Source organism: Falco cherrug, chromosome 12 (genome assembly GCF_023634085.1).
Source record: "Falco cherrug isolate bFalChe1 chromosome 12, bFalChe1.pri, whole genome shotgun sequence".
Taxonomy (NCBI): Eukaryota; Metazoa; Chordata; class Aves; order Falconiformes; family Falconidae; genus Falco; species Falco cherrug.
Window position 1 is genome coordinate 11,584,625 of NC_073708.1, and position 27,996 is coordinate 11,612,620.

Below are 27,996 nucleotides of genomic sequence, written 5' to 3' on the forward strand. Positions count from 1 at the left end.
TTCTAAGCTGAAGACGTTAGTTTATTATGTGTCTGGGAGATTTGCATTTAAATACAGTAAAAAAAACCAAACCGAAAACCACCAACACATCCTGAACAGTTTACTTTATGAGAGTCTCCAGTATTCTTATAACACAGTTTACAAAAACAAAATTCTACATCTAAATATGAAAGTTATATTCCATTTAAAATATGCACAATTAGAGAATCATTTCATAGAGAGTTGTAACTCAAAGTCAGAATAATAAGTTACTAGTATACAGTTTTATTAAGAGCTCGTTTTCTGTGTAAACTTCTCTCCTACTTAAAAGATCTGCTCAGGCAAGAAAATAATTGGTTTCTGGTAAGCAAAGTACCTAGATGATCTATGGCAGTTAACTGGGGCTTTTAACACAGAATACAAATCTGGGCTTTGGAAATTCCCTTAAGAATTACATGAGCACATGTACAATGTTTTTTAGATGCCTGTTTTCCTCAAACGATGCCTATTTTTCCTAGTAAGCTTAAGTAAACTACCATCTAACTACTACTGGTTTTAGTAGATTTGACAACAAGTGTAGCAGTGTTAAAAGAGTACTGAAAGCAACAAACTTATTTAAATGTCATATATCTTTTGGCTTGCAGTAGGATTTTTTTGGTACAGATTAGTTACATAACAGGAAAGGAAACTATCATGTTCTGAGAGATAATCGCACACTAGCAGTTACATAGTTACTGTTTAAAATTCCTGGGGAAGATGGAAATGCGTAATACCACACTTCTATTGACAGCAGCTCAGATGTATCTTTGTGCTAATCCTTTTACCCATTAAAACATTTCAAAAAGATTATAATTAACAGTAGGAAATACAAGATTGAAGTACCATAACTGAGAAATAGCTCATATCCATCATATTCAGTAACAGTACTCAAGCTTTAAAATCTGAAATTTCCTTAAAAAACACAAATAAAAATTAGTTTAATAATTCTAGTACAGATTTATGGAAAACAAAGACTGCTTTTCTTAATTTAACCTATTTAATATGGCCTATTTATACTTACATAAAAGAGCATCAAACATCACTCTGAGCAGATTTTAAAGCATTCAGAGCTTTCAAAATTGGCCACACTATTTTTATTTTTATTTAATCCAAGCCTTACTGATAAATGATACAAATAATCATAAAATTAAGATCACGTGCAGTTTACAATTAAATGCAGCAGAGCCAAGCCTGAATTAGAATGGTGTCACCTAACACATCCCTTTAAGAAAGAATCCATTTTTAATTCTCAATGAAAATTTTAAGAGGTATGTTTCTTCTTTCTTGCCTTTCAGGCAAATCACTATTTGTGCAAATTTAAATAGAGTACATTTACCTTAAAATAACAGTGGACAGATAGTGAAGGAAGAAGTGTTCAACAGATCTGTTGCACAGTAAGACGTTTTGAGTGCAGAGTAAGTCTACAATAAAGTGCTTCTCTTAATAAGTTATATTGATAATAGTATAGATGTTTACCTAGTTTTAAAGCTTAAGTTGCTTAGTAAATAGTTTAACCTCCCTATACGTCCTCCGTCCTGCAAGGCACATTCAAAACGCAAGCAAAGCAGTGACTGACTGTGAAGGGTTAAGCTATAATAAAAATTAATAAGTGGTAGTAAACTACTGACTAGATTTGTAAACAGTACCATCCTATTGAACCTCAAGGTTCATGCGTTACTGAAGTGAGCTTCCATGGAAGCAGCTTCTGAAACCCAGATTTTAAAAAATCAAGCCAGCTTTCTTGATAGTACAGTACTGTGCCTTAGTATTTTGATGTGGAGTCACGCTTCTTTTGTCACTTGCATCAAATGTGACATCTGTTTTTGTGCATTTAAGTCTCTAGACTTCATATACCATTAACACAACTGATTAATGGCTGGTTTAGACTATTTAGGTTTTTGGGTTTTTTTTAAATGCATTGAAATTCACCTCTACTGTTCTACCTTACAAGGAGATTATGCTCAGTTCTCTTACAAGAAGGTTTTTGGTTTTGTTAAAACATAGCTGGGCTGTTTTGTGGGGGCCTAAATTTTGGCTTGATCCTAAATTTTGGCTTGACCAAACTAATTAGCTTCTCTAAGGCTAAAATGGCAAATAGGTTCAAATTGAGTAATTTCTTCAGGTTCATTTAAGATCAACTTTCAGAAGCGTCTTTAGAAAATTAAGTTACAAAGTACATCACTGCAAATGATCTCCTGTATAAAATACTGAAATGGGACTCACTTCATGCTTCCAAAAACGTTTCATACAACTTAAAAAGCAAGTAATTCCACTAACATCAGGTAGACCTTTCAAAAACAGTCCAAGTGCTTGCACAAGGTATACATAGCTAAATATTGCCTTCATACCACAGAAGATAAAGCTCTACCAGCAAGAGGCATTCCATTACTTTTCAAAAAAAGATCACATTGAGTTCATCTTGGCTTTCCCAACTCTTGCAACAGAGCAAACAAAACCACAATTTTCAGTGCCAGAGCTCTAGGTTCTCCTCCTGTTTGTCATTCTAGTCTAGCGTTTTATCACCACCTGCTCATATGCTCCAGATCCTCCTCTGAAAGAATGTTTGAAAGAAGTTAGTTTGATTTGGATTTAAATGGAAGCTAAACAGCAGGTACCACAGATCAGAAAGTTCACTGTTTCACAAAAAAGAACACCAACCAACCAAACCCCACCCCCAAAAAAATGCAACACCGCCCCCCCCCCCGACTGAACAGCTCGTACCAGAACAGCTAAACGTGAAGGCTAGAAAATGTGTAATTACCATGCTACTGAGTAACCTAGATTTTAATGCATTAAAGCATTTTGTGTTATATTACATTACTTTGGAACCCAGACTCTTCAGAACCTTGGAAAGTTATAATTCTTATGGCTGACACATCAGTTCTACTTTGGAACTAACCTGCATGTTCTGTTTTAAAACCCAATAATCTATTTCTTTTATGCTGATACAGAATAGAAAGATAAAAAGACCAAGAATGTATATACAGATTAATTGCTGTGTAAGGTGTATTTTTGTTTAGTATTACCTATAGATTAGTTGTTCAGGCTACATACCTGTTGGGTAGATGATGGCTTCCAAAAGAAGTGCTTCCACCAGGGCCCACAAATAATCTTAAACCTTCTTCTAAAAAGCAAGGGAATTAACATGTGAGCTTCCTTTAATGTTGCCCTAGCTAAAACTAAGTAATTTTAAATCTACCAGTTTTGTAACTGATACTTTCAGATGCAAATGTTTTAAGTAATGAAGAACCAAACTTCACGTGGCATAGGTTGGAGGAACTACCTTCACTGTAGGTTTGTCCCTGCTTTTTCCAGGCTTAAAGTAATTCTCTGGGAGTTACCCGAGTCATGCAAGGGTCTTTTCAACTTCTGGGAGACAGGATGAAGCAGAAAATGCAGTGATCATATGCACAGTCCTTGTGATTACAAGCAACAGGGACTATGAAGAGAGTGGATTTTCTTAAGACCTGTAATGTCTATCAGTTTTCCCTAAGCTTCCTTATTTATCTCCGTACCTTCTGCACTTGAGTCGAAACTGAAATCTTGACTCTGGAGTATTTTTTCAACTATATCATCAGCATCAACTCTGGTAGCATCGACCCTCTTCAGCTGTGACTCCACAGAGTCTTGCTTTACAGGATGTCTGCAAAAATAAATACATTTAGAGCTCTTAGAAGTAACATAGTAAGTTATGTTTTCCTTCTGCTAGATAAGGCTTTCAGGTTGGGTGTACCTGCAGAGTTTTTCTGACGGTGCATCATTAACTGATGTATCAATACTAGCTTCAGCTACTTTTGGCTCAGTCTCTTCACATGGCTCTAGAATACTTCCAATTCCTGTTGAGGTGCTACCCACTGAGGCGTTTCTCCTGTGGCAGAGGTCAGACAGACTGGATGATCTAGAGTGACATGTGCTATATCCTGTTGGGAACGTGCAGGAGAGCTAGGTTAGGTATGTTCTTGGCAGCCAAGGTCATTACTTCTACTTTACCATCCTGCAAGCAGAATTTGTGTTTTGTCTTCCTATAGAGACTTCAAAAGCATTATGAACGTTTGTGTTTACACCGAGCAAGCAATTCACTTCGGGGTTTATATTCTAGCACAAGCTGTTTCCTTTTTGTTCTAAATAACTCTTGCTTCCTAACAAATGTAATGACTTGGTGTCATTACTTCCCCTTCAGCTTTTAGAGCTAAGTCTCCATTTGTAAGTTATTTGTTTTTACATGGAAGAGGTAAAAATCTCATTAAGATATGTTAATTGGAGGGAGCTAAGGGAAAAACCCATCTCACATCTGAACAGATAATTCATTGTGCTTTTAAGAGGAAAAGAAATGTTGTTCTCCCCACAATTGCAACTCCTAGGAAAAAGCTTTCAAATTAAAACAATTTTTTTGAACATATAAAGTATACTTATTTTCTACAGTCTAAAACTGTGAAAGTAAATAAACCCCAACAATTCATAACAAAATTGTTAAAGCTACCTGACAGTCTTGACTGCTGACTTGCATAGCTTGATGTTCTGGAATGTCCACATGCACCAAGTTCGTCTGGCACTGAGGCACTCTTTGATGAGACATCTGCAACATGTGCAAGTCAGATACTGTTGCTAAAGCCTGCTTTGTTATTACTTTGCCGTAATCTTGATTAGGCTTAAATGTCAGATTTCCCAGAGGGATTAGGGACTTGACACTGGTTTTCTACAAACCCTTTGAAGATTCAAGTGCTGCAAAAATACTGTGTATGTTAATGAATATACGTACCTTAACAAAAAAAGTTTCTGAGTAAAGCAGAGAGTATCATTAGGTTAGAAAGATTTGCATGAAATGTAGTTCTAGATTTGTCTGTACTGTCTACATTAAAAGAGATTTGCATGCTTTCCATCATACCATACTAGCATGGTGTGCTAGATGTTTTCTGGCTGAAAAAGTAACTGTGGTTAAGACAACTAAAGCTGTGTTTAGGATGGAAACTAACCAGCTACCTAAGAACCTGAAGCTTGTAAGAAAACCAGCCTCCACCCCCCAAAAAAATCCCAAACCCCCAAAGTTCAACCTGTAATAAAGTGTTTTAGTAGTATTTTTTGCTAATAGTCTAAATTTCAGAGTAACTACTTCAATTGTAAACAATACTTGGAACTTTTACCACTCAAAATTTACTCAGTTAAGTGTATCCCTACAATTCATAAGTAGAAAACGAAGGGCCAAATTAAATGCTCAGTTTGAATACAAATCCAAAGCAAATCAAGAAATGTGTCACACAGAAACGGAAGTTTTCAAATATTTAAAAGAAGGCAGGTTATCAATCCAATTCCTGTTCTTTCTGTTAATTACATCAACTCTTACAAAAGTAGAAAAGAGATTCCACTGAAGTTATCTAGGAGAGCGTGTCTCAACAAATAATCAAAGAAGGTCCCTTGTGGGCCAACTGTCAGCATCCCTGTAAAATTTGAAGTATTTCATACATCTGGTTGAAGCTATGAAGCCTGTTACAAAAGAGCAGAGAGATTAAGAGTATTTTATACCTGCTATGCCCAGGTGTACTACTGTGAAGTTTTCTCCACCTTTCCTATCTTCATGCAAAGATTCTGATTCTCCAGCAATTGCTATAGACATTGCTGTGGAAGGAGGCCTGTAAGAAAAAGGTGGTTGAGATTTGCTGCACTTCTGCTGCTGTAATCCCCAACCGATCAGCACAGGTTTTTTTCTTTTCAAGTAAATTGGCATATTTCATACTGTGCTTCAGGTTAATAGGCTTGTAAATTTTTTGCTGAAAACACACTGCCTAGCCCCCTGTTAAAAAGAAGAAGAAAAGTTTTCTCGCTGATCTTAAGGACATTTTAAAGAATCCATCTGCTCAGCCCTCAGCCCTTTAGGCTTCTGGGGACCCTTGGAAAAGCTTTTCCTTTTTTGATTATTTTTTGGTGGAGTAATATGTGTTTGTTTTGAAGTTCTTAATTATTTTTTTCAGTGTGTGGATCACACGATAATTTACATGGTGAGAATATATATAATTCAGTACTTCATGGAATACATGACAAGATGGTAAGTTAAAAAACACCAACCCTACGCAAGGACAGTTGGCCTACTTGGCTTGTGCACTGTGACATACTCCTGGCTTTGTTTCATCTCTGTAACAGTACATGAGGAGATTCTGGGCTGAAAGCCCTCCCACTCCTAACAAAGAAGCCTATGTTACCATCTCCGTGTATTCCCCTCTAAATTCTGCCTCCTGCAAAGTAAAAAAATAATCATGTACAACACAAATTAAATTTGGTTCAGTATTAAAAAAGCTTTTAATAAAGCTTAAATGCTTGTTTCATTTTATATCAAGACCCAAAGGTATATTTTATTAAAATTAATAAATCTCTAAGTTTTTATTGCTAGTGCAAAAGAAACTAAATAGAAAATGACGAAGTGAAAGTAATCTTCTCTGGCAAGCAAATAACACTAAAATACATTTCAAGATGTTACCTGCAGGTTTTTATAATCCTGACTTTGGGAACAGACTGTTGGTCTGCATACAAATGGGTATTTGTTAACATTTTTTGATTTGACATATTCAATGAATTAGTCACTGTCTTTATGTACAGTAGCATATCCCCTCATGTTACCCTTGAAAGTACAGAGAAATACAAGGCATGTGTGACTTAACTGCCCAACATACATTAGAAAGTAGGAACTGGCTGCTTTCAGGGATGTCACCCCAGACCAAACATCAAGCCTTCTAGGCTTCTGCATAAAATATGTAGCTGATTCCAGATTGTGAAGTTGTTTTAAGGTTTATTTTTCCTTCTGTGAAAGACATCTGGATTAGATAAATTTTTTATTCTGTTTGTGTTGAAAGTTTACGTTCCAGGAAGTTGTTATATCATCAGTTTGGAAGATAATGCCAAGTCTGAATAATTTCAGTTCAAGATTTTTTCCTAGGGAGCCAGAAAACTATTTAGGTCCAAATTTAAACTCCTTCAGTACCAGCCAGTAAAGAACAGAAATACACTCTTTTATTAGTATACAATACTAATGATTAGTTAGTTGCCTTTGAGAAATTGTTTTATCAGTACCAGTGATATATTTGTTAATAGGTCAGACTCAAAAGTAAATGAAGAGTTGGCTAAATAACTAAGGATACAGAACAGCTTTGTCCAATCAGATTCAGGTAATACCCTCTTACTATTTATTCAGTAAGCACAAGATGAGATTTTAGTGTTCCCTTCTTATTATAGAATGTTAAAGGAAGAGAAGAGTAAGAGCCTTTAGTGGTGTGAGGGGACATTGAAAGGTTCCTGTGGTGAACCATCTGAGCTAGGCTGGTGCGGGCAACATTCTTAGTTCTCCTCAGAAACAACGGTAAGGATACAGATGCAGCAGTAACACACAAAGCCTCTAGTTGCTAAAGAAAGCAGTTCTTCATTATCCTGATTACACCAGCCTACCTCAAACCAGCTAAAACTACAAATCGTGAGTTGCTTCATACTTGCACCTGAGACTGAGTTAGGAGATCAGTGCTGCTTCTCTTGGAGCTGCAGCCTCATTTCACTTTAAACTCATACAGGCTTATTCTGTAGCACAAACTGAAGTCTTCCTTAAGTAAAAAAGACTGTATTTACTATCCCTCTTCATGGGATTATTCAGAGGGGCATTGATTGCACACATTAATCTGATAGAAGATGAGTTTGAATTCGGTTAACGAGAGTTTTTTTTCAATAAAAACCCCTAATCCGTACTGAAGGAAAAGCAGTTTAGTGTAGCAGTTTGTCAGTAAGCACTAGGTCTTTACAATAGAAGATTTGATTAATCCAGCATAAGGTCTGAAAGTATAAAAGAAAGTTGAGAACAAAAGCTGAGATGGACATAACAAGGGTGAAGCTAGCAATTTTTTCCAGATTGTTTTCCTTAAGCTCATGTTTTTCTTTTCAAGTTATATGTAATACTTGGAACTCTGCCTTAAGATTGTTTTTGAAAGGGCTAACATGAGAACAAGCATGCTGTCTCAGACCAAAGGTCTGTCTAGCTTTGCATCCTGTTTCTGTCAGCAGCAAACAACAGATGCTGAGAGAATATGACACACACGGTAACGTATCTCCCGAATGTTCCCCCAGCATTTCCTCATCTTTAAGATAGGTATTTCTTGAGCCACATATGATGTTTTATACTTAGTAGCCCTCAATAATTTTTCATTCAGGAATTAGTCTTAATTCTTTCTTGAGCTTTTAGTATTCACAATGGCTAGTAGCAAGGAGTCCCACAGCTTAATCACGTGTTGTGGGAAGAAAATACATCCTCTCATTTTGATTCCATCTCCTACTAGTTTCAGTACAACAGCGTGGTGAATGAAGTGAACTGGAAATTTGAGTTAAACTAGAACTTAAGGGATCAAATTTTCTTTGAAGGCATTATTTCATCAGCCCATCTCCCAAACATCTTGTAACAAGCAGAATACAACTAAGCTGGTTGGAACCCGATCTAGACAAAATTGCCATCAACTGTTATGTAGAATTAGAAAAGCCGGACAAAAACTGAAATGCACAAACACTTTGGGCAACCCAGTCTACCAATATTCTGAATTACTGAAAAGCAGTGGCATTAAAAATCTTGGCAAGTACCGAGAAATTTTCCACGCTGCATTCATGGAAGCAGATTCTATACATATCTCTAAGTCTATCCTTAAAATGAATGGCTTTCAGGGTTACAAAGTATCTCTCATAATGCAAATGACATGAGAGTACCTTACTTCCTACTGATCAGGATAATTAAGTCATGGTTAGCAAGATAATGGTGTTCTCTGGAAATAGGAAACTTGCCAATTGCACTGTTTCAGCTTACTTATCCATGGAGCTTGGGTGTCTCATAACAAAATAGCTTATTAGTCTAGAAAGAAGGAAACAATTTCATCCTACTCGTGACGGGCTTTCCCTAGTATGCATGATTACTCCATCCTGTGCTTAGTTATGGAAGCTAACGTGCTCTAGCAAAACAATTACATTTCCTTAACTACAGGCTAAGGACAATGAGGCCACAGGATCCTGAATGTGTATTTTCCTAGCTACGTCCCCTCTCAGATGTTACCTCTTGCATCTTTTACTAAGTTGCATAATATCTTTGCTAACTAAATATCTGTAAGTGCTTTCTCTTTTGCTAAGTTATGTCAAACTTCTGGTTTGTTGTTGTTTGTTTTTTTTTTTTTAAAGTATTTTTTTTTAAAATAATTGAGACTTGTGAATAAAAGGTGTAACAGCACATTTTCCAAACACCATTGGTCTGGTCACCCCATGCCAACCATGTTTATATAAGCTTGCTGCAGGAACCGTTTCTCTGAAGTATTTCTTCTTTTTCTTTTTTTCTTTTTTTTTTTTAATTACAGATGTACAAGCTAGTATTCTTTACTCAAAAATAAACTAAGTATTTAGCAGCAATGAGAACTATGATACTTCTACTGGTATTTTTACCATGTTAGCCATTACTCAGCTACCATCCCATTTGTGCTTTTTCTTTCTTTTTTTTTTTTTTTTTTAAATATTATTGCCAGATTGGAGAGATTTATAAACACAAATTAGAAGTGTAATTCTGAACATGGAACGTGTGACCAAAACACTATCTCACACAGTTTTTTTATAAACTTACATTTTAAAGCATGGGTCTCCAGACATTAGCTGCATGTTGATCAAAACCTACACATTAAGAAAACAAAAGCCACTGTAAGAAAAAAAAATGGAATCGGTCTGTGATATATCTGGCCAAGTCACTAAGTTATACTTGCCACAAATCTTACATTTAAGTAAAATAAAATGGCATCATCCCATATGCAAATAAAGACACATGCAAAAAACTGACCTATTTTTTCTTAGCACACACGCAAACAACATGAAATAGCATTTAAATAACACAGCTGCATGTACAAGATTCTGAAAAGGATACGTAGATCAAGAGGAATCTCAGAATCATTAACAGTTAAGATGGCTTCAAGGGAAAAATGGAGAAACAGGAAATCTAAGAGATTAATGAGCAAACAGCATTTTTTAACATGGCAGATGCAGAAGATGTTCTTTGCTGAAAGTGTTTAGCAAACTGTTAGCATACAGGAACTGGTTGTACTAACATCAGAGATAAAGTAAAACCACACAAGGTAAATAACACGCTAGGCACGACAATGCATTGAGAAGGTTTGTTAGGTGGATCGAAGCCATCAATGAAAGGTTTTCTGGACGTCTATGACTGTCTTAAAGAAATCAGGAAGTGCATGCTTAAAAGGTATACTCAATAGTATAAGAAATTAATCCTAGTGTCTTGGTAGGAAAATAATTTTTTTTTAATTTACTTGTAACATTCTATATGTAATTATTTTCAGGTTTATACTGCTTATATTCAGTTTTTTAAACTCCCCGGACTCATGGGAGAAAACGGCAGGGCAGGTTTCTTGCAACAATGCTCACCAGTTGCTACATTGATTACTACCAAACAGAACAGGGAAAGTTCCAGAAGTCATGGAGGTGTTGAAGGTGGCTCATATATAGATAAGCCAGTTAAGAGATTCACTCTTAGAAAGCTGCACAGGAAGTTGCCCAGTCTTAAAGATATAATCACTACACTTATATGAATGTATTACCTTTTCTGTTGTGCTTCCCTATTCCACTTTTCAATTCCTGTTGGAATAGGAATACCTTTTGAAAGCTTTTCTTTTACAGCTATCTGGCTCCGTTTCAAGGAGTAGGACAAATTCTGTTTTTGACTGCATGGATTTTAATGATTACCTCTAAACAACACTGATATATTTGAATAGCTTTCCTTCTAGAAAGAGGTTCAGCAAATGTATTTTAGATTTCATTACGTTCTTAACAATACTACTTGTTCTCTGGTTTATATTATTACAAAGGAAACAAATTACTTTGAGAATGGAGTTATCTTGTCTTGTATTTTTGGTATCATAACCTTCCAGTAAACAGCGACGAGTGGTATTTCCCGATCCAGCAAACTCTGCTAGATTTAGATCTGCGAATCCCAGCTGTTATGAGAAAACAACAAAGTCAGTAATAAGCATATTACTAAATGAAGGTACTTACTACATGCGCAGTATTGAGTGCCACTCAACAGCAGTTTCTCTCAAATATGAATAAGAGCATGCCCATTAAAGGGAGTAGTCCAAGGCAAAAAGCAGAAACCAAACGTTGAGTGTCAAATTCTGCATAGTTCTATTTTCAGTTAAAAATTAAAATCTCAAGAGAGAAAAAGAACAAGGGGAGTTTTCTTTATTATTAGAAGTAAAGACATGCAGAAGGGTTTAACCAACTCTTTCAATGTACTAAACTGAAAGAAAAAAACATTCTTGGGATATAATATCATTATATACTTATTAAACACAGTGACTGAGAATTCCACCACCACTGTGTCACTATAACGCACATAATGAAATCATGGCTGTCAGAGTATTACCCTGGAGTTACTTTAAAAGGGCATAAAATGATAGGAAAGAAAAGCTAATTCATAGGCAAAGTTAGATACATCTCAATTTACCTTTGCATATGCCTTTCCTCCTTTTAACTCCTAGAAAAAAAGAAAAACAAAAGACACGCTGTTAAGCCATTAAAGATACCGATGGGGTTTTATTGACTGTTTCGGTTTTTTAGAAAAGTAAATAATAATCTTTGTTTTAAAACAGCTCAACACACATTTGCTAGGCTGTACTGTTGTCATTTAGATCTTAGTATTAATAATGTCCTTGGTGCCTTGGTGCAGGCCAGCAGGAGACTGTCATCTTGTGGAGAGGTGGGAACGTGAGTGCCGGATGCCCAGGCTCTTGTGAAGCCTGGCCCCAAAGGTAGCACATGCTGCATACAAAAAATCTGGTACTTAGCACCGTTCAAGGCTTCCAAGTTTACTGCTGCTTGCTAGAGGTATCTATCAGGGGCTAACTTTACAAAGACTGATGAGCAATTCCTTTGTTGTCCTGCTGGAATAAATGTTCTTTTCAATAAGAATGTGACAACCCATGAATTAGTCAAACTAAGATAATTAATAAGATCGCTATGAAATTTTAACTAGAAGAATACCTGACGTGATTGCAGCTAAAATTTGCTTTATGAATTTTATCAGACATTTAAAAATTAAAGCGAGCAGGGAAAGAGGAGAGGAAGGAAAAAGAGCTACTTACCTTCCGTACAGACACCCTGCAAATGCAAGTATCCAGAATCCCTGTTGCGGCACTGGCACTGATTTTACACATAAATAAGAACTTTTTCTTCCAGCGGACACAGTTTGCCTGTACTACCTCCCTGTAAAAAGAGAGTATATGCTTAGTATTAGTTGTGTGTACAATCAGGACCATAAAATGCAATAAGATGGCTCAAGAACAAACACTGGCTCCACTGGTTGTAGAGCGGTCACTTCATGGAAATCTGTTCCATGCAATAATCATCCTTCATTCTTCTCTTTGTGCAGCAGGACTAGTAAGTGCTTCAAGCCTTGAACACAGTATTAGACCTACAGAAAAATTTAACAGTCATGTGTTTTCGCAAATGAATGAGGCCATAGTTTTTCCAGTTTGCCTCAGGAGAGCGAAGCCTTCCTGAACATTAGCTACCAGGCGCTGTCTTCCAGGCTGCTGGACTTTGGAATGTGCTCAAGATACTGTCTTTGACAAGTAGTTTTTCAATACATGGAAAGGGAGCATCATACAAGCAGAACCAGATAAATATGAGGCATGAAAAAGTACAAATGAAGTTTATCTACAATAACCGGATACAAAGTAACGCACTTTGGGCAAGCAAGAGTTTCACCGACAAACTGGGAGCTTGCCATTTGAGAGCAACATAAGACAACTAATATCTGAACAGATTTGTTCATCGAAGGAGGATTACAACCGGACAGCATGGTGCAGCTGAGAACAAGGCAAAACACAGGATGCTTTCAGTTATATTAATGTCATTGTATAAGGCTTAAATGGAGCACATTATTCTTTTTCCGTAACTCTGGTTGAGTGAGAACAGACTAAAATGAACAGGTACGGAGGGAACAACTAGAAAACTCCTGTATCTTACAAGAAAAAACCACATATAATAAAATACACTCGTGATTCAAGCACTTTAGAGACTAAATAACTTCAAGTCAAGTGAAAAGTGGTTAGGACCAAAATAGGGCATAATCAAACACCCATTTAAAACTGAAAATTACAAGGTCTCAAACCACAGAGCGATTTTCTAGAACAGCCTTCAAAAATAAGAGAAATAGGAGCAAAAAAAATCTTACTGTATTTGAAGGCAATGTTGACCAGTTTGTCACTAATGTGGTATAAGGACTGTGATTCTGAGGGACCTGCCTCAGTGATCAAAAGCTCTTTTCTAGTCCCACGTTTCTAAACTCAGAACTTGGAACTGTGGGGAAACTGAGATAATTTCTTCTACTGCTCTACTAATTCAAGTACACTCTTCACATATTAAAGCAATATTTGTCCTTTTCTTTCTCTTCCATTTTTCCTAATGCATATATTCCTACCTATGTTTTATATTATTGTTATTGAAGATCCAGTTTGACATCTTTGACAGAGTGAGAATTCTGTGGTTCCACATAAGCTGGAGTCAGAGTTTATCACCCCTAGGGAGAAATGATGAATCGCCAGGCTCACGCAGGAGCCCCAGTTTGCTGTGCTGGTGAGACTGCCAGCTACAGCGCTCACTGGCACTGTGACTTCTTCCTAGCGTAGCAATAAACTAGCCTGCTAAAAATGAGTTAGCTGAATGACCACAACAGACTTAACGGATTCTGATGATAGAACACTTAGTCATATTCCAGATGTGACCTATAAGGAACAGGCACTGTACACCATGACCTACCTTCTATCTGTTATATTTTACACTGTAAACTTTACTGTGCTTTGAGGGGGAGGGCGGAACACCAAACTGCCAGTGCATGAGTTATTTAAATCCAAAACAGAACCAGAATTCAAAAAAGGCAAATTACAAATAGTTACATCCTCTACTGGAAACTGGTTCAGGCAAGAAGTCATCAAGTAAAATACAACCTTAAAGGGATATTTGATAACTGCTAGTATTTGCTACACTTAGAAGGCCAAGGAGTAACTATTGCAGCTCTTACATGATAGCTGCTCAACTCCCAGGTAAAAAAAATAGCCAACTAGATGTCCACTGTCAAGCAGAACAGGGCTATACAAGTGCATGGGTATCTGGGGTTTGCATATTTGCAGGTTTCATACACGGTGCTTAAAGATAACACAACTGCTGAGAACACCCTACTCTTTTTCTGCAGACAGCAGTGGTCCAGCCTTACTCAAAGTAACTTAGAAATGAATCTCCAGAATTTTTCTTTTTTTTTTTTTTCCTAAGTAAGGTTTTGAGCTTATCCTAAAACAAAACAAAACAAAGGCCCTCTTCTCTCTTAAAACACCACCAAAAGCAGTTTTACCATAACCAGGAGAAAAGGAGAAAAACTTTTTTCATGAGCTAACTACAAATTTTTGCTTCATTATCTTACGTCATTAAATTCACTGTAGTACTGTGATCTGTCTGCCGACAGCTCTGTCAGGATAGATTGAGAGTGCCAGAAACTTATGAGATAGTACTGACGTCTTCTTGCGAGCAGCAGAAGTGACAGGCCTCCATGGGTGCTGGAAGACAAGAGGCTGGTTCATAGCCTTCATCCTGCTGGCGGCTACCCTAACATTCAGGGGCTTGTTAGACTAGAAAGGCTGAGCAGGAAGGTGAACTTGAATGCAGATTAACCTAGTGATATGGTTGGTCAAGATTTTCTTTCACTAAAACCATCACATTTTGGCACACTGGTAGTATTCTTCCCCAAAAACCCCGCACGAATTGACACAAAACCCCTCAGAACCAGATTTTGTATCTAGTTTCAGCACAGAGTAAGAATCTCAGTTTTAACACACAATTATAATTAAAAAAACCCTCTACATTAAGAGGATAATTAAAAATGGTGTTGCCTAAACAAACCGATCGTTGTAGCGAGCTGTTTTACTGGACTTTAAAGAATTACTGAAGTTAAATTTTACCTGGAATATCTAATCAATACTAGAATGCATGCAATTATACAAACCTTTATTAAGTTTCAGAAAGCAAGAAATCTTAACAGTGCTTTGACTTAACCTCCCTCCTGCATTCTACCTCTAGTTTCAGATCAAGGCGGATCAACTATGGCCATGAATCCACAGGGAGCCTGTATTTGCACATTACATCCAATAATATCTGCAAAACAATTCCAGCCTCAAGTGCCCTTTTGGAAACTAGAAGCAGTGCAGATTTTCTGCTATTCATTATCAGGCTATAAAACAATGCTACAAGACTGAAAGTGTTCACTTGTCATTCATAAAGGTCAGAAAATCCTTTCTCGTAGCATCTGTTCATCATGCAGTTGTCATCACCCTTACCACCCTTCCCTTATACCCAGGATACCATTGGGGCTACCAATAACAGAATCACTTCTCCTTATTCATTTTGCTAAGTTCTTGTACTGTTTTTACATCTGTAACATTTCCAGTTATTAAGTAAAAAAAAAAAAAAAAAAAGCTTTCTCCTACAAAAAAAAAGTTTCTGTAAACTCATAAGGTCTTAATAATGTGCCAAAATCTTTGTACAATGCAGTATTACAGTTCTGCTTCTCAGAACAGTTTTCTGCCTCTACAGCAAACTACAGTCAAAGCAGCGTTGCACTGTACAGTTACACAGTATCCCAGGCATCACTAACAGAGTAAGAGATAATTTAGGGAACATTAAATGTATTTTTTGCTTGTAAATACAAGATAAACATAAGTAACATCTGATTGAGAAACGTTAAGTGTCCTTAAAACGTTTAAGGATTTTGAATGTATTTCAGTATAGCAATACTACTGTATGTATATGGTTGTCCAAGTAAGGAAGATGGCACAAAACCACTGTGGTTTTGGAAGACTCCGTCCACTTATATCACAGGTCAAGATTGATTCAGGCAAATAGTTTAATAAACATTAAATAGGATAGACAGGTTTTTAAGTTGTCTTACAAACATGAAAGTAACATTTACAGTAAAAAAGCCTCAGTTTTAGACACTGATGCTCTAAATCTTGTAAAAATAAGACCAAGTAAACCCGGGAATACCCCTTCCTCTTCATAAGGACATCAAAAATAGTATCATTAGTTCCTTTCACTGGCACATAATTTTAAAAAATATTTGAAACATTTGTACACAATGTGTAAAAAAGCCCCCAACCAACTGCCCCCGTTCTACTGAACAGTTCTTCTAATTCCATTATACAAAAAAAAAAAAAAAAATTACGTATTTTAATAAAGGTAATTTTTTGTGTAAAGAAAAGCACCAGCAAGTTATTCCCTTCATGCTGAAAAAAAAAAGTCAAACCAGAACATTTAACTTTAAACAGTAATTTCTAAGTTTGTAAGATTCTTAGTTCGAGCCCAAGGCCTTTAGAAAACAAACAGTTACATCGATTGGTTCCTATGGAAATGAACCCAGATAACTTTTTGGCAGCCGTGCCTGTGCTGCGGGGCACGCTGGGGAAAGCTTTCCGTTATGAGTCAGTTTCCTATGAGTCTCACAGCCACTTTACCACATGCAAAGCAAACCCAGTTGTTTTATGAATCAAAATATATCCTCGTTACTAAGATGCGTTCAAATACACACTAGGTTGTAGTCCTTTGGTGTAAGTTAATGCTGTCAGTAATACCTAACAGAGAATAAATTGAATAGACAGATATTTTACGATAAATTGATTCCAAAGTATAGTTTATGTTACCGTCAGTTTAACAAATCGTTTTTTCTTTAGAGGCACAATTTCACATTGACTAAATTTCAAATGCTGAAGAGAATTCAGCTATAGGCAAGTCTTTTTCTGTCTCTATTTTATGCAGTGTACACAACTGCCATTTAGAATGAATAAAAGTCTTGGGTTTTCTTTTCTGAGCCACAAAAGAGAAAATCAACAAGAAAACTTGTTAACAAATTAGGAGGAGGAGTTGACTGGCTTAGGATTTGTTGTTTCTTTTGTGTTGGGTTATGTGCTTTCTTTTTTTCAGGTGTTTATGACCAGCAGATTGTTCGTTCCCACATGGATAAAGGATATGAATAATGGCTGATTTCAGCAAATAGCTACAAATGCAAAAATAAATCACTTTTAAGGACCTTAAGTGTCATGGGAAAAATCTCTTCTTGCCAAATGGAAAAGCTTTAGCAGGAGAGGCTTAGAAATAAAGAAGCCAAAACTCCTTGTGGGCATTTACCAAAATACTGTGTTCCATTAATTAGAAAATTGTTTACTCATCTGAATTATTCTAGACAGCCAATTATAACATTTAGCCATCTGGGGATGATTAAATTAAATGGATTGCTTTTCTAGTACAGTTATTTTAGAATCATTGGTCACCAAAGAAACAAAAAATTGGGAGCACTTGTTCTCAGTTTTAAGATACCATTCAGTCTTTATATCAGACTGCTTTCACATGAAACTACTTCTAGAAATACTTTTGGAATCGATTGGGTCAATACACTTCTTTAAGGAAAAGGGTGTTTGCTTAATCGTAAAGCTCTTGGACAGAACATGAGTTATTTACTCACTATAAATATCTTGAAAAAATAGCTTTTTCACTCCATGAGGTAAATGGGAATATTATCGTTATAATTATTTTTTCAAGCTGGTAGTTTGAATGGAGAATTGCTTTGGACTTTTAAGAATTGTTGAGGCCAGGTTCTTAAGAATCCAAAGCACAGTGAATAGAATGTCTTTAGAAGAGTTTATCTGAGCGAGTGCAACATTTCCAGCATTACCTGTGTTTTGCCCACTTTTTTTAGGGGAAAATAGATCATGTTGATGAGACAATGAGACAGCCTGAGAGAAGTGAGGCTGCTGCAGCTCCACTCCCCAGATCCAACCAGTAGTGAGGCTGACGATATATTCCCAGTAAGCAAGACACATACACAGCCAGCCGCGCAGAGCGCTCACAGCCAGTACCAGCTTCATCCTCTCCCCTCTCTGCCTGAGGAGGACAGAGGTATGCTGACAAGACCCTTACACATACATATGGCACCACCTCCTTGACAGCTAGTGCGCCTTGATCCCTGATAGCATTTACACACTGGCACCCCTGAGCTCGGTCCAGGTGCTGGCAGCACAGGTCTCTGGCTCCTGGTCCCACCCCAGCAGCTGGCACTTAATCTCGCCCATCTGTTCTCCCCTGTTGCTGGCACCAAGGTGCTCTGGCCCACGATCCCTGGCCAGTTGCTGGCACAATGGACACACAGGTCCCTGTGACCCACAGCCCCACTCCCATGGCTGGCACTTAAGTCTGCTCACCCAGGTCTCTCCTCTTGCTGGCACCGCAGACACCCAGGCCCTCTGATGCACAGCCTTGACTCCAGCTGCTGGCACTCAGGGCTCCCCACTCATACACACCGAACAGGGAGCCCTTTGCCCAGGAGAGAGCTAAATTTAGTTTAATGTAAAGATACAATGGCCTGCACTGAACAGAAACAGGGCACAGCCAGACAAATATACTGTCCAGCAAAGTATTTACACCTAACTGGCCCCTTTATCCCCTTACCTCTCTATTTTCCCCACACTTTTTCTTCTGCGAAAACACCTAAGTTCATCCCTTTCTCCACCTTTACTTCGTCCCCCAGTAAGCCTCTTCCCCGGAATCTCACAATGTATCAGTGCTATGCGGCCACTCCACTCAGTCCTAAAGGCGCTTTAGTGTCAGCTCAAAGTGATGGGTTTCCTGCCTGGACCACAGGGCTGAGGCTCTCCTGGGACAGCTCTGGGAGGGGCCTGGGCAGGGTGTCCATCATTTCAGTTCCTCACCTGCCTCTCTGTCCCTGGGCTTGTGTAGATGGGCCTTTGATGGGCTGATGGCTCCTGTGACAGGGCTAGGAACAGCCGGGGAAGGGTATTATTTTAGCTCGTCCACCCTCCCCAACTTTGCTTCCTGCACTCATCTGTGGGTGTGCATATGAACTTCTACCACCTAACCAAACTGCTTCCCTTGATCAACCCTTGCCTCAATAAACTTAATACAGTTAGCTCTGTCCTCCTAATATAAATACAGTGTTTAATAGACCGGAGTAACACAGAGTGATTTTTAAGGTAGGCAAGAGTCTTTTAAAATGGGAACAATATTCCATAGTATATATATAAAAAAATACATATTAATAGTTATATATATAAATATCTATATAACAAAAAACCCACCAAACATCCATCTTCTGCAGAATGCCAATGTCATGATCCCACCTTACAGAGCCAGGAAGTTTTAATCTGACAGTTTTATCAAACACACTTGCAGTGCCCTCGGTGGTTCAGGTAATTTACGGTAAGATTTGGCCTTCCCTGGGCCGTCTTCAGCATTAGGAAGGTATTGCTGGATATAAAATTCTCATATATACTAAGAAACACATAATGGTTTGGCATGCAAGAGAAGAATACCCTCTTGCACCCCTCTTTACCCAGAATCTACTTCCATTTAAAATGCATGCAGTCTCACAGCTGGGGCAAAGATACAGGTACACATGCCACGGCTCCTGGAGCAACTGAGTGGCTGTCTTACCAGTCACTTGCAAGCAAAACACTGTACTACTGTGCAGTCCCCTGGGATCTGCCAAGTAGCTTGCTATTTGTAAAGTCTTAAGAATCTCAGAAGAAAATTATTCTTGCTACACAGAAATGTAGTCTTCTTGATTGGTTTAGGTCTGCGCAGCTGAAGTGTCAACCAATACGGTTTACTCATGTCTTTTGTTTTAGTGTCTCTACTGAACACACAAAAATATAAACAAGATCACCCAACAAAGAGATCCTTCACTTTCAAATTAAACTAAAATCCTTACTGTTAAGTTGTTAATGAAAGTAAAACCCAACACAAACAGACAAATCTGAAATAAGCACAGGTATTTAAAAGCAAATAAAACAACATCTAGCACCAACCCCAGTAGCAATTTTATTACAGTGTATTCTGTGCATCTAATGCACATAACATCCATGTGGATCCATGTGGTCCAAGCACATACCAATTCCAGCCTTACTACCATCAACGATGAGCTACACAGGAGCAAAACATGTTCAGTATAACTTTTCAAATGCCAAATTATACTTTAAATTGTTATTTGATAACCAGAATGCTAAATTTAGTCTTCATATAGAAAGATGCATCTCTGGCAGATTGAGATGATGCTCTGAGCTCTAAAGTATACGCTGCAGTAATAAACTTACGCAAAGCTTCAGTTTAATTCTTATATTCAGGAATAAATAGTTTACTTTTCCTTTAATATTCTGTGTTTTCTCCATGCCTGAGGCATATAAGAAGATACATCCCCTCCAGCAAAAACATTTTTTCCTAAGCCTTGCAAAAAAAAAACCCCAACAACAAAACCAGTCATTTACAAACAGAGCTTCAATGTTTCACAAATTTCAGCTCTAAGCAAACCAGCAAACAGCTGGTTCTGCGGGAAGAGCTCCACTTGTTTACAGTGCACAGCTCCCCAGTTAATTTGCTGTTAGTGCATGCAAAATTAACAGAGCAATCATTTTTTATTCCACATGGTTTTACTCATCATAAACAGGTTAAATCTGTAAGTAGCAACGTTTCATGTCTAGTATTTCTTATAAAATACGTATAAACTGATCATCACATGGAAATAGAGCTGCTTTGGAGTACTTTTACTTATGAAAAACTGCTGGTTACAGACAAATGCAGACCTGAAAGAGAATTAGCACTGTGAAGGGCAAACTGCGTTAGCGGACTGTAGCCAGCAGTTCAAAGGAAGTGATTGTTCCCCTCTGGTGAACATTTGTGAGGCTGTTATCTGCAGCACCGTGTCCAGTTTTGGGGCCCTCTCAGTAGAAGTGGCACTGATAAACTGAAGCAAGTCCAGGGGGTGTGAGATGAGGGTCCGGAGTCAGGGATGAGGGGGATGAAGCACCTGATGCAGAAGCTGGGAGCATGGGATTTTTACAGTCTGAAGAAGAGGTGAAGGAAGATCTAATCGCTATCTTCAGCCATCTTTATTGGCTTAGAGAGAAGATGGCGCCAGATGTTTCTTAGTGGGGAGCAGAGAAAGGAACAGAGGCAGTAACAAGAGAAATTCCAAGAAAATCAGGGGAAACAAATGTTCACAATAAAACTGGTGAAGCAGAGGGGCAGGTTGTCTACGAAGACTGGAATCCCCGTTCTCACGGATTTTCTAAAGTTGACAGGATAAAGCTCTGAGCTTCCTGATCTAACTGAAGTTAGTCTTGCATGAAGCAAGAAGCTGGACTACATGATCTCTGCCACTCCCCCCGCCCCCCCCGTTATTCCATGAACAGAAATAGCCCTTAAAATTTGACAGCAATCAGGTGCTACGGTGCTTGCAAATAGCAAGTTTATGACAGCAAAATGCTGTGCTCCATGCACTGTGCTGGGGTGGGGAAACAAATTCAACAACACCACCAGCTCTTTTAAACCAAAGTGCCTATTTCTCCTGCACAAGCCAGGTGCATTAAGTGTAAAAGCTTTTTCCCTCAGTCCCTCCCCTTCGACAGCTGCCTGCCGCCTGCCATGCATCTCTTTCCAGAAACTTTTTCCTGAAAAGCTAGCGGTTGCTGTATCTTACCAATACTTACAGTAAAAAAAGTGTCACAAGAATGAGCCCTTTTCATATCTGCAATAATCATTTACGTCCCGTGCAAAATGCAGTCTCTACAAATGTTTTATCCCCTGTTGTAGTCCAGAGATGGCCCTCTTCCTATCTAATTTTTTCTTTATTCCTTTGATTAATTCTTTGATTTTCTTCCAATCTATTTGAGAGATCTGATTTCTTCATCTCTCTTTATTTCCACAGTTACTCTTCCACCTTTAGCATTAACTTTTCCATTAATATTCTAGCCTTAGTTTCTGCCCCTTCTGCCTTGCCCAGAATATCCATACCAATCCTTGTACGTCACATGACCTTTCTCAAGCATATTCTCCAAATCTGTAATCTGTTACATTTTATTGTAACTATTATTAAAAGGCCAAAGAGCTACCTCTTTTAACTACATTAAAAAAAAAAAAAAATTGTAATTTGTGGAAAGAACTTCCCCTTCTTATCTCTTCCTCTCTACAGAGGAGGACAGGTTCTGGAAGCGGCTCAACCAACAGCCTCTTCTCAACTGAGAAATCATTGAGTGGACATTTGGAAATCTGAAAAGAGCAGCTACAAAATTGCAAGGCAGGATTTTTATCCCATTGCAGATTTGCCTCACAGCACTTGAGCATACTTTATTTCAGTTTATCCAACTGCAAATCTGGTTACAGCTGAAGAAGCTATTAGAAGTAGCATTAGCCACTACCAACTCTGAGCACAGGACATACACCATACAGGAAGATCGTGTTCAGGGTGTGAGACAGGGAAAGTAATTCCATGTGACAGGTATGTTTTTCTAACAAGTACTTTTGTCTAAAAACAGAAAGCTGGTTAAGCTATGTTATCAGAAGAAATCTTCCCTTTGAAATGCCATAGCAGTGACAGGGAAAACAATGGTTAAAAAGCAATTTGAAGAGTCCAGTGAGGCAGAAAATGTACTTGCTGGAGTCACAAAAGCTGGATGTAGTTTTAGGCAGTTGGGAAGGAGGTAGGCAAGCATCACTGGAAGTAAGAAGTACTTATTACCTGAAAGAAAAGAAATCAGTTTTTACAGAAGACAATTATCTACTCTAGCCTGTATCTATTAGAAATAAGAATATATTCACACAAGTAATGCAAGATCTCTGAGACTGCCTCTCAGGACTCAAGAGTGTGCTGTACATGAAAAAAAAAACCCAAACACTTTCCCTGAATTTGTTGGAGAATAAAATGTTTTGATGAAAAAGTTAAGAGTTCTCAGCCACTCCTAATCTCTCTGTCACACAGATACCAATCATAATCAGCTGCTTGCTTTTGAATGTTGTTTTGTAAAAGAACAAAGAGAGAAACATCGGCAGTCTACAGTGCCAGAAATCAGATCTCAAAGGCAAGGGAATAAGACCAAACTGAAGACCGCAGTCATAAGAACACATCAACCAAGAAGTCCTTTCCTTGAGTGGGGTGCGGGCAGAAATCAACCTAATAATATAACTACTGGGCTTACAGGTGCTGTAGCCGGAATCTGTAGAGTGCAGCTTTGAAAGTACACCCTCAAGATCCTTTACTTTCCAAAACTACTTTGATTTCCTCAAATCCCTTCTGTTCTTTTGCTGCTGGTTGAGCAACAACTCAGCCTATGAGCAGTTATCTGCTCTAGGGGCCCATCAATTATTTCTTCAACCTACTAAAATGAAGGCAGTTACAGTCAGCCTATACTTTCAGTATATTTATGTCTGCATCAGACTGGCCTCAAATAAATATGGTTAGTATATAGTCAAGTCAATACTTCAAAATAGTATTTTTCAGTTCAAAATATTCATAGGTGTAATTCAGCCCTGGAATAATCTTCTGTCCTTTCATGATGCACTAGACATTATGTGCACAGTATTTCATGGCCAGGCAGCGTATAGATACATAGTATCCTGGAACCTGCACAAGTATCCTGTATTAATGTATCTAATTTCAAAAAGAGATACCTATTATATTGGCCCAAGGAAAGATAGAAATGCAGAAAGACACCTTTCCACATAGGAAGCCAGGCTTCTTAAGCTAGAAAGTTTTCTAAGTGAAAATGACGTTTCTTAGTATAGCTTTACATACATCCACAGGCTATTTGCTGAAAAGCCACCCTCTGTTACAAAATCTAAAAATAGTGTTGTAAAGATCCAGAAGTCAAATTAGAAAGAAATTTCAGAAAGGTGAGGACAGGAATTACACGGCATGGCTGTCAGTTTACTAAAACAACCAAATAAAGCTTCCCTCCTCCCACAACTCCCTTCAAGGTTTTCCATGTTGCAGAGTCAAAGCTCATAACCTATTAACTCTCCCGAGAATTCCAGGGTCCCGATCTTGCACACACACTCAAACACTTCCCCCCCAGTTTAAACACTGCTACTACTTGGCTGTTCAATGTCCTTTGATCAAAATATTATTTGACAGTACCAGATTACTTTTAAGAAGTTGAATTCTAGGTAATTAAACATTTAGCATTATAATACAGAATTTTCTTTTCCTACAATAAATATTCACAAATGTACATAGGGAAGTTTCGAACAGAAGTTTCCAAACTGAAGTCCTAAGAAACTACATACAAACACAAAAAAAATCAGAGTGATATGTAAACAATTAATATGGTTGCTATTTACACACAAAATACCGCTATTATTACGCTATGTACTGCATGATATGAGCTGGTTTTATCTGATCACAGATTTTCTATACTCTCAGGCACACATCCGTGGCAGCCAGAAAAGTCATTGGACTGACCAGTCCCCAGTAACGTGGACCATATCTTCATAACTTATTTCTTACATATCTTTCTCAATAAAGATCTGAGAAATGAAAAAAATATTTTTCAGTAGTTTGTACTTCCATCTGTCTTCTTTTTGTCCCACTTCAACATTCAGAGGGATGATGTAGGTATCACACTGCTTGCAGGATCAGGGCTTTAAGCGTTCCTACGGCGTGATTCACACAGGGCTGAAAAGACGACTACTGCTTGAATCTGTTTTCATTACAGCTAACTACATATAGGCCTTTATCCCAATGCTGCCAGCCTGTGTTTTTATGACATTTTTCTCAATGAGTAAACTTCGGAAAGAAAATGCTAATAATGTTAGGCTGGTTTATAACTTGTCGGTATGACTATATTTTTGTTTGGGTTTTTGTTTTTTTTTTTTTTACTTTTTCTTTTTTTCCGAGGGAGCTGTTAAGGCAAGAGGCAGCAGGGTATTGGCTTGTATCAGCACCAACTTGAGAACTTTATTCTCAATAACTTCTCCCAAAATAATTATGGTTCACTAGATCTCAGTCAGTAACAAAACTAAAAGCTATTAAGAAGACCCAGTCAGTTTTCCCCTGTATTACACAATATTTGAAGTGAGTTTGTGTATTACTTTCTGAAACGTGCTGGAGTTCTCGAGACTTCTTTTATAAAGCTACAAAGATCACTACCCTAAGGATATGACTTCCAGCTCACAGTGAATCTAATAAATGCATGCAACTAGAAGATGATGGCCATTAAGAAAAGTTTTCAACTGACAAGTTATGAAATGCTGCCACTCTGATGTTAACTTAATTTCTTCCTTATTTATTCAGACCACTGCTGAATCACACTGTGAAAATTCATCTGTTAGTTCTTAAGCCAAGAGCAAAGACACTCCCTTCAACTGGCACTGAAGGATCACTGCAGAAGAATTCTTTACCTTCCTACCAGCATACCTCAACGCTTCTCAGTCCAGCAGGAATAGACCAGTTATACCCACAGGGGCTCTGATATACCAGCATATGTTTCACTGCTATTCTTATTTTTAAGCCGTACACCCAGAACAAGAAAATGGAAGACTTTCAAAGCTTTTTTGACTCCAGCACAATACTTCAACACAGTTTTTACACAGTCACACTTCCACTGACACTTCCTACCTCCTATCATGCATATTTTACTGTAATGCACTGTTCACATTCATCAAGATATGCAGGTACACTTTCAAGCTTTCAATTTTAGCATTGTAAACAGGCAAGGCAAAAAAGGCTAAGATTACAACAATGTATCAAAAACATCTGCTCAGCAGAAATCAACTCCTTCAAAATATAGGTACTGTCCAGAAGATGTATGCCATCCTGTGAAAACGACTTCAAGGCAGGAAGGGCTGCATTAGGACAGTAATGGCACATTAGTGCCTAAAATCATGATAATCATCATCACCATCTATTACTCATGAAGGAGTCGCTCACAAGAAAAATATTGAAGAAAAAAGAGAGGCATGAAATGAGAACAGAACACTGATGAGTTGAAGACCCTCCAACCATACAGAAAAAAAAATACCTTCGATTATACATGCTAGTGTAACAGAATGGTTAAATAAGGAGGTTTAGGCCACAGTTCCATTTTTATGGTCTTTATTCTTCTTGATGAATTATATTTACAGAATCAAAAGCAGATAATTTAGCAAGCTCTGTAACAGCAGTATATTTAGTAAGAAAATAACTTAATATTTATAGATTTGTTACCAATTTCTGTCTGCTCTCAGAATTCTACGAGACATTTTTCAGTAAATCCTTTCTGTAATAACATTAACGTAATATAATAACGCATACAACATGAACAAGCATAACGGGAGGGCAGTCTCCTCCTCGCCAGACCTGAAGCCACAACACACCCTTCCTATTGACAGGGTTCTGCCTCTGCCTGGTACCGGGGTAAAAGGGACCCACTGGCCCTCTGCTTACCCACCGCTACCAGCGGGTGGGGAAGGCACCGTCACAGCACGACAGCTCTATTGGTGAGACGCAAAAAAAGAAATTGAAGAAAGAAAAAGGAAAAGGACACCTGCTACACTTGCCCTGCAGAACGAAGCACGAACAAAGTCAGTAACGTGTATGACCTGAATATGTTCAGGAGCTAAGAGAGAATCTTTCCACGAAACTGGTAACTCTCCGTGTAAATACCCACAGAACGAAACGCGGTGAGCCAGCGTCCCACAGAACAAAACATTAACGTCGCACGACTCACGTTCACAGGGGACAGCTCTGACTTCAGACTCGGTGGCAAAAAATTTCTTCCCCTCCCGTCACCCGCCCGGCCAGCAGGCTTCATAGCTCGTGGCGTTACGGCACAAGCGACCGGTTTCTCCAGCACAACTCCCTCCACTGACGGATTCGTTTCCCCCGTTACTCAGTGCCTAAGACCCTCAACATGGACTTTAAAGCCTGGTGCCTTCAAGCTGCGAGCAGCCAGGCGGATGAGGCGCTCTCACACCTGCCCTCCCGCCGCTGGCGCCGGCAGCGCGGTCGGGAGGCGGGACAGCCCGCCCGCCGGCTGCGGGAGCTCCCGCCCGGGGACACGGCCAGCAGCGCGCCCGCAGCCGCCAGAAGCCCCGGGGCAGCCGCCCCCTCCCCGCCGCGGGAGCGGACTGCGCGGCGGCCGGCCGCCCTGCCGCGGGCGGGACGCGGCTTTGCAGGGGCGCGGAGCGGAGCCCGTCGGCAAGGGGCGGCCCGGCCGGGGCTGCCCACGGGGCAGCGGGCGCCCCAGCAGCCGCTCGGGCCGCGCACCCCGGAGGCACCTACCGGGAGGACTCTCCGCTGAAGCTGCCCCCGTCCAGCAGCCGCACCTTGCAGAAGAGGATGCCGTTGACGAAGGGCACGGAGGAGAGCTCGTCCAGCTCCAGCTCCACGCGGAACTTGAACTTCTTCTTCTTCATCATGATGAAGGCCATGGGCCGGCGGCTCCCCGGGGGCCGCGCCCGGTCAGCGCCGCGCAGCTGCTCCCCTCCGCGCCGAGCGCCCGGCGCCGCGCCGCTCCCATGCCCGGAGCGAGGGCAGCACCGCCGGGCCGGGCCGCTCCCAGCGCAGCCCCTGCCGGCCGCCGCGCCTCCCGGCCAAAGCTTACATGGCAGCGGGCGCCTCCCTTTCAAACCCGCCCGCCTCCGCTCCGCCCGCTGCCGGCAACGGCTGCCGGCGGGGCGCGGCCAGCAGGAGCCCTGCGCTGGCACCGCCGAGCCCCGTCCGCCGCACCACGGGCCGGGCGGTGCCGCCGCGAGGTGGCCTAACCCGGGGGCCGGCGTGCCTGCCCCGCGCGGCGGAAGGGCTGCGGAGGAGGGACGTGGCGGCTGCCCCGGCGGCGCGGAGCTTGTGCGATCCACCCCCGGCGGCCGCCCGCCTCCCCGGCACCGGGCTGGGGCGGGGGGCGCGCCCCGCCGTGGAGGCCTGCGGCCTTTGCGCATCTCACGTCAGTTAAGCGTATCGTTTCGAAGAACACGAAGAAAACATCGTTTAGACGTCGAAATCTCGACTCTGAGTTTAGGTTCTTTCTACTCCAAGTCAGACCTTACAGGGTCTCTCACAGCAGTTCCGCCGGAGATTCACAACTAGCCCCACTTTCGATGCGAGACACAGAT

The 27,996-nt window shown here is 39.6% G+C and overlaps 1 protein-coding gene and 1 long non-coding RNA gene across 5 annotated transcripts; one reads left to right on the plus strand and one right to left on the minus strand.

Annotated features, from left to right (window-relative positions):
* Positions 1-27,736, minus strand: EEIG2 (EEIG family member 2). 3 transcript variants are annotated; one of them, XM_055725157.1, is made up of 11 exons: positions 27,167-27,736; positions 12,162-12,282; positions 11,525-11,554; positions 10,899-11,015; positions 9,638-9,684; positions 5,539-5,645; positions 4,499-4,594; positions 3,752-3,938; positions 3,534-3,661; positions 3,073-3,142; positions 1-2,564 (listed from the first exon to the last, which is right to left on the minus strand). In XM_055725157.1, the coding sequence occupies exons 1-11, from the start codon at positions 27,313-27,315 to the stop codon at positions 2,549-2,551; spliced, it is 1,068 nt and encodes a 355-aa protein (XP_055581132.1). In that variant the 5' UTR covers positions 27,316-27,736; the 3' UTR covers positions 1-2,548. The 3 variants fall into 3 exon arrangements, with proteins under 3 accessions (XP_055581132.1, XP_055581131.1, XP_055581133.1); XM_055725156.1 differs by having other exon boundaries at positions 1-2,569; positions 27,167-27,729; XM_055725158.1 differs by lacking the exon at positions 27,167-27,736 and adding an exon at positions 26,613-26,893 and having other exon boundaries at positions 1-2,569.
* On the plus strand, positions 11,566-25,186 carry LOC129737224 (uncharacterized). Of its 2 annotated transcripts, XR_008734806.1 has the most exons (4): positions 11,566-11,904; positions 15,151-15,351; positions 17,047-18,018; positions 22,103-25,186. It is a non-coding gene; the product is annotated as an uncharacterized LOC129737224 (long non-coding RNA). The 2 variants fall into 2 exon arrangements; XR_008734805.1 differs by lacking the exon at positions 11,566-11,904 and having other exon boundaries at positions 12,289-15,351.
* Positions 27,737-27,996: the final 260 nt, after the last annotated feature.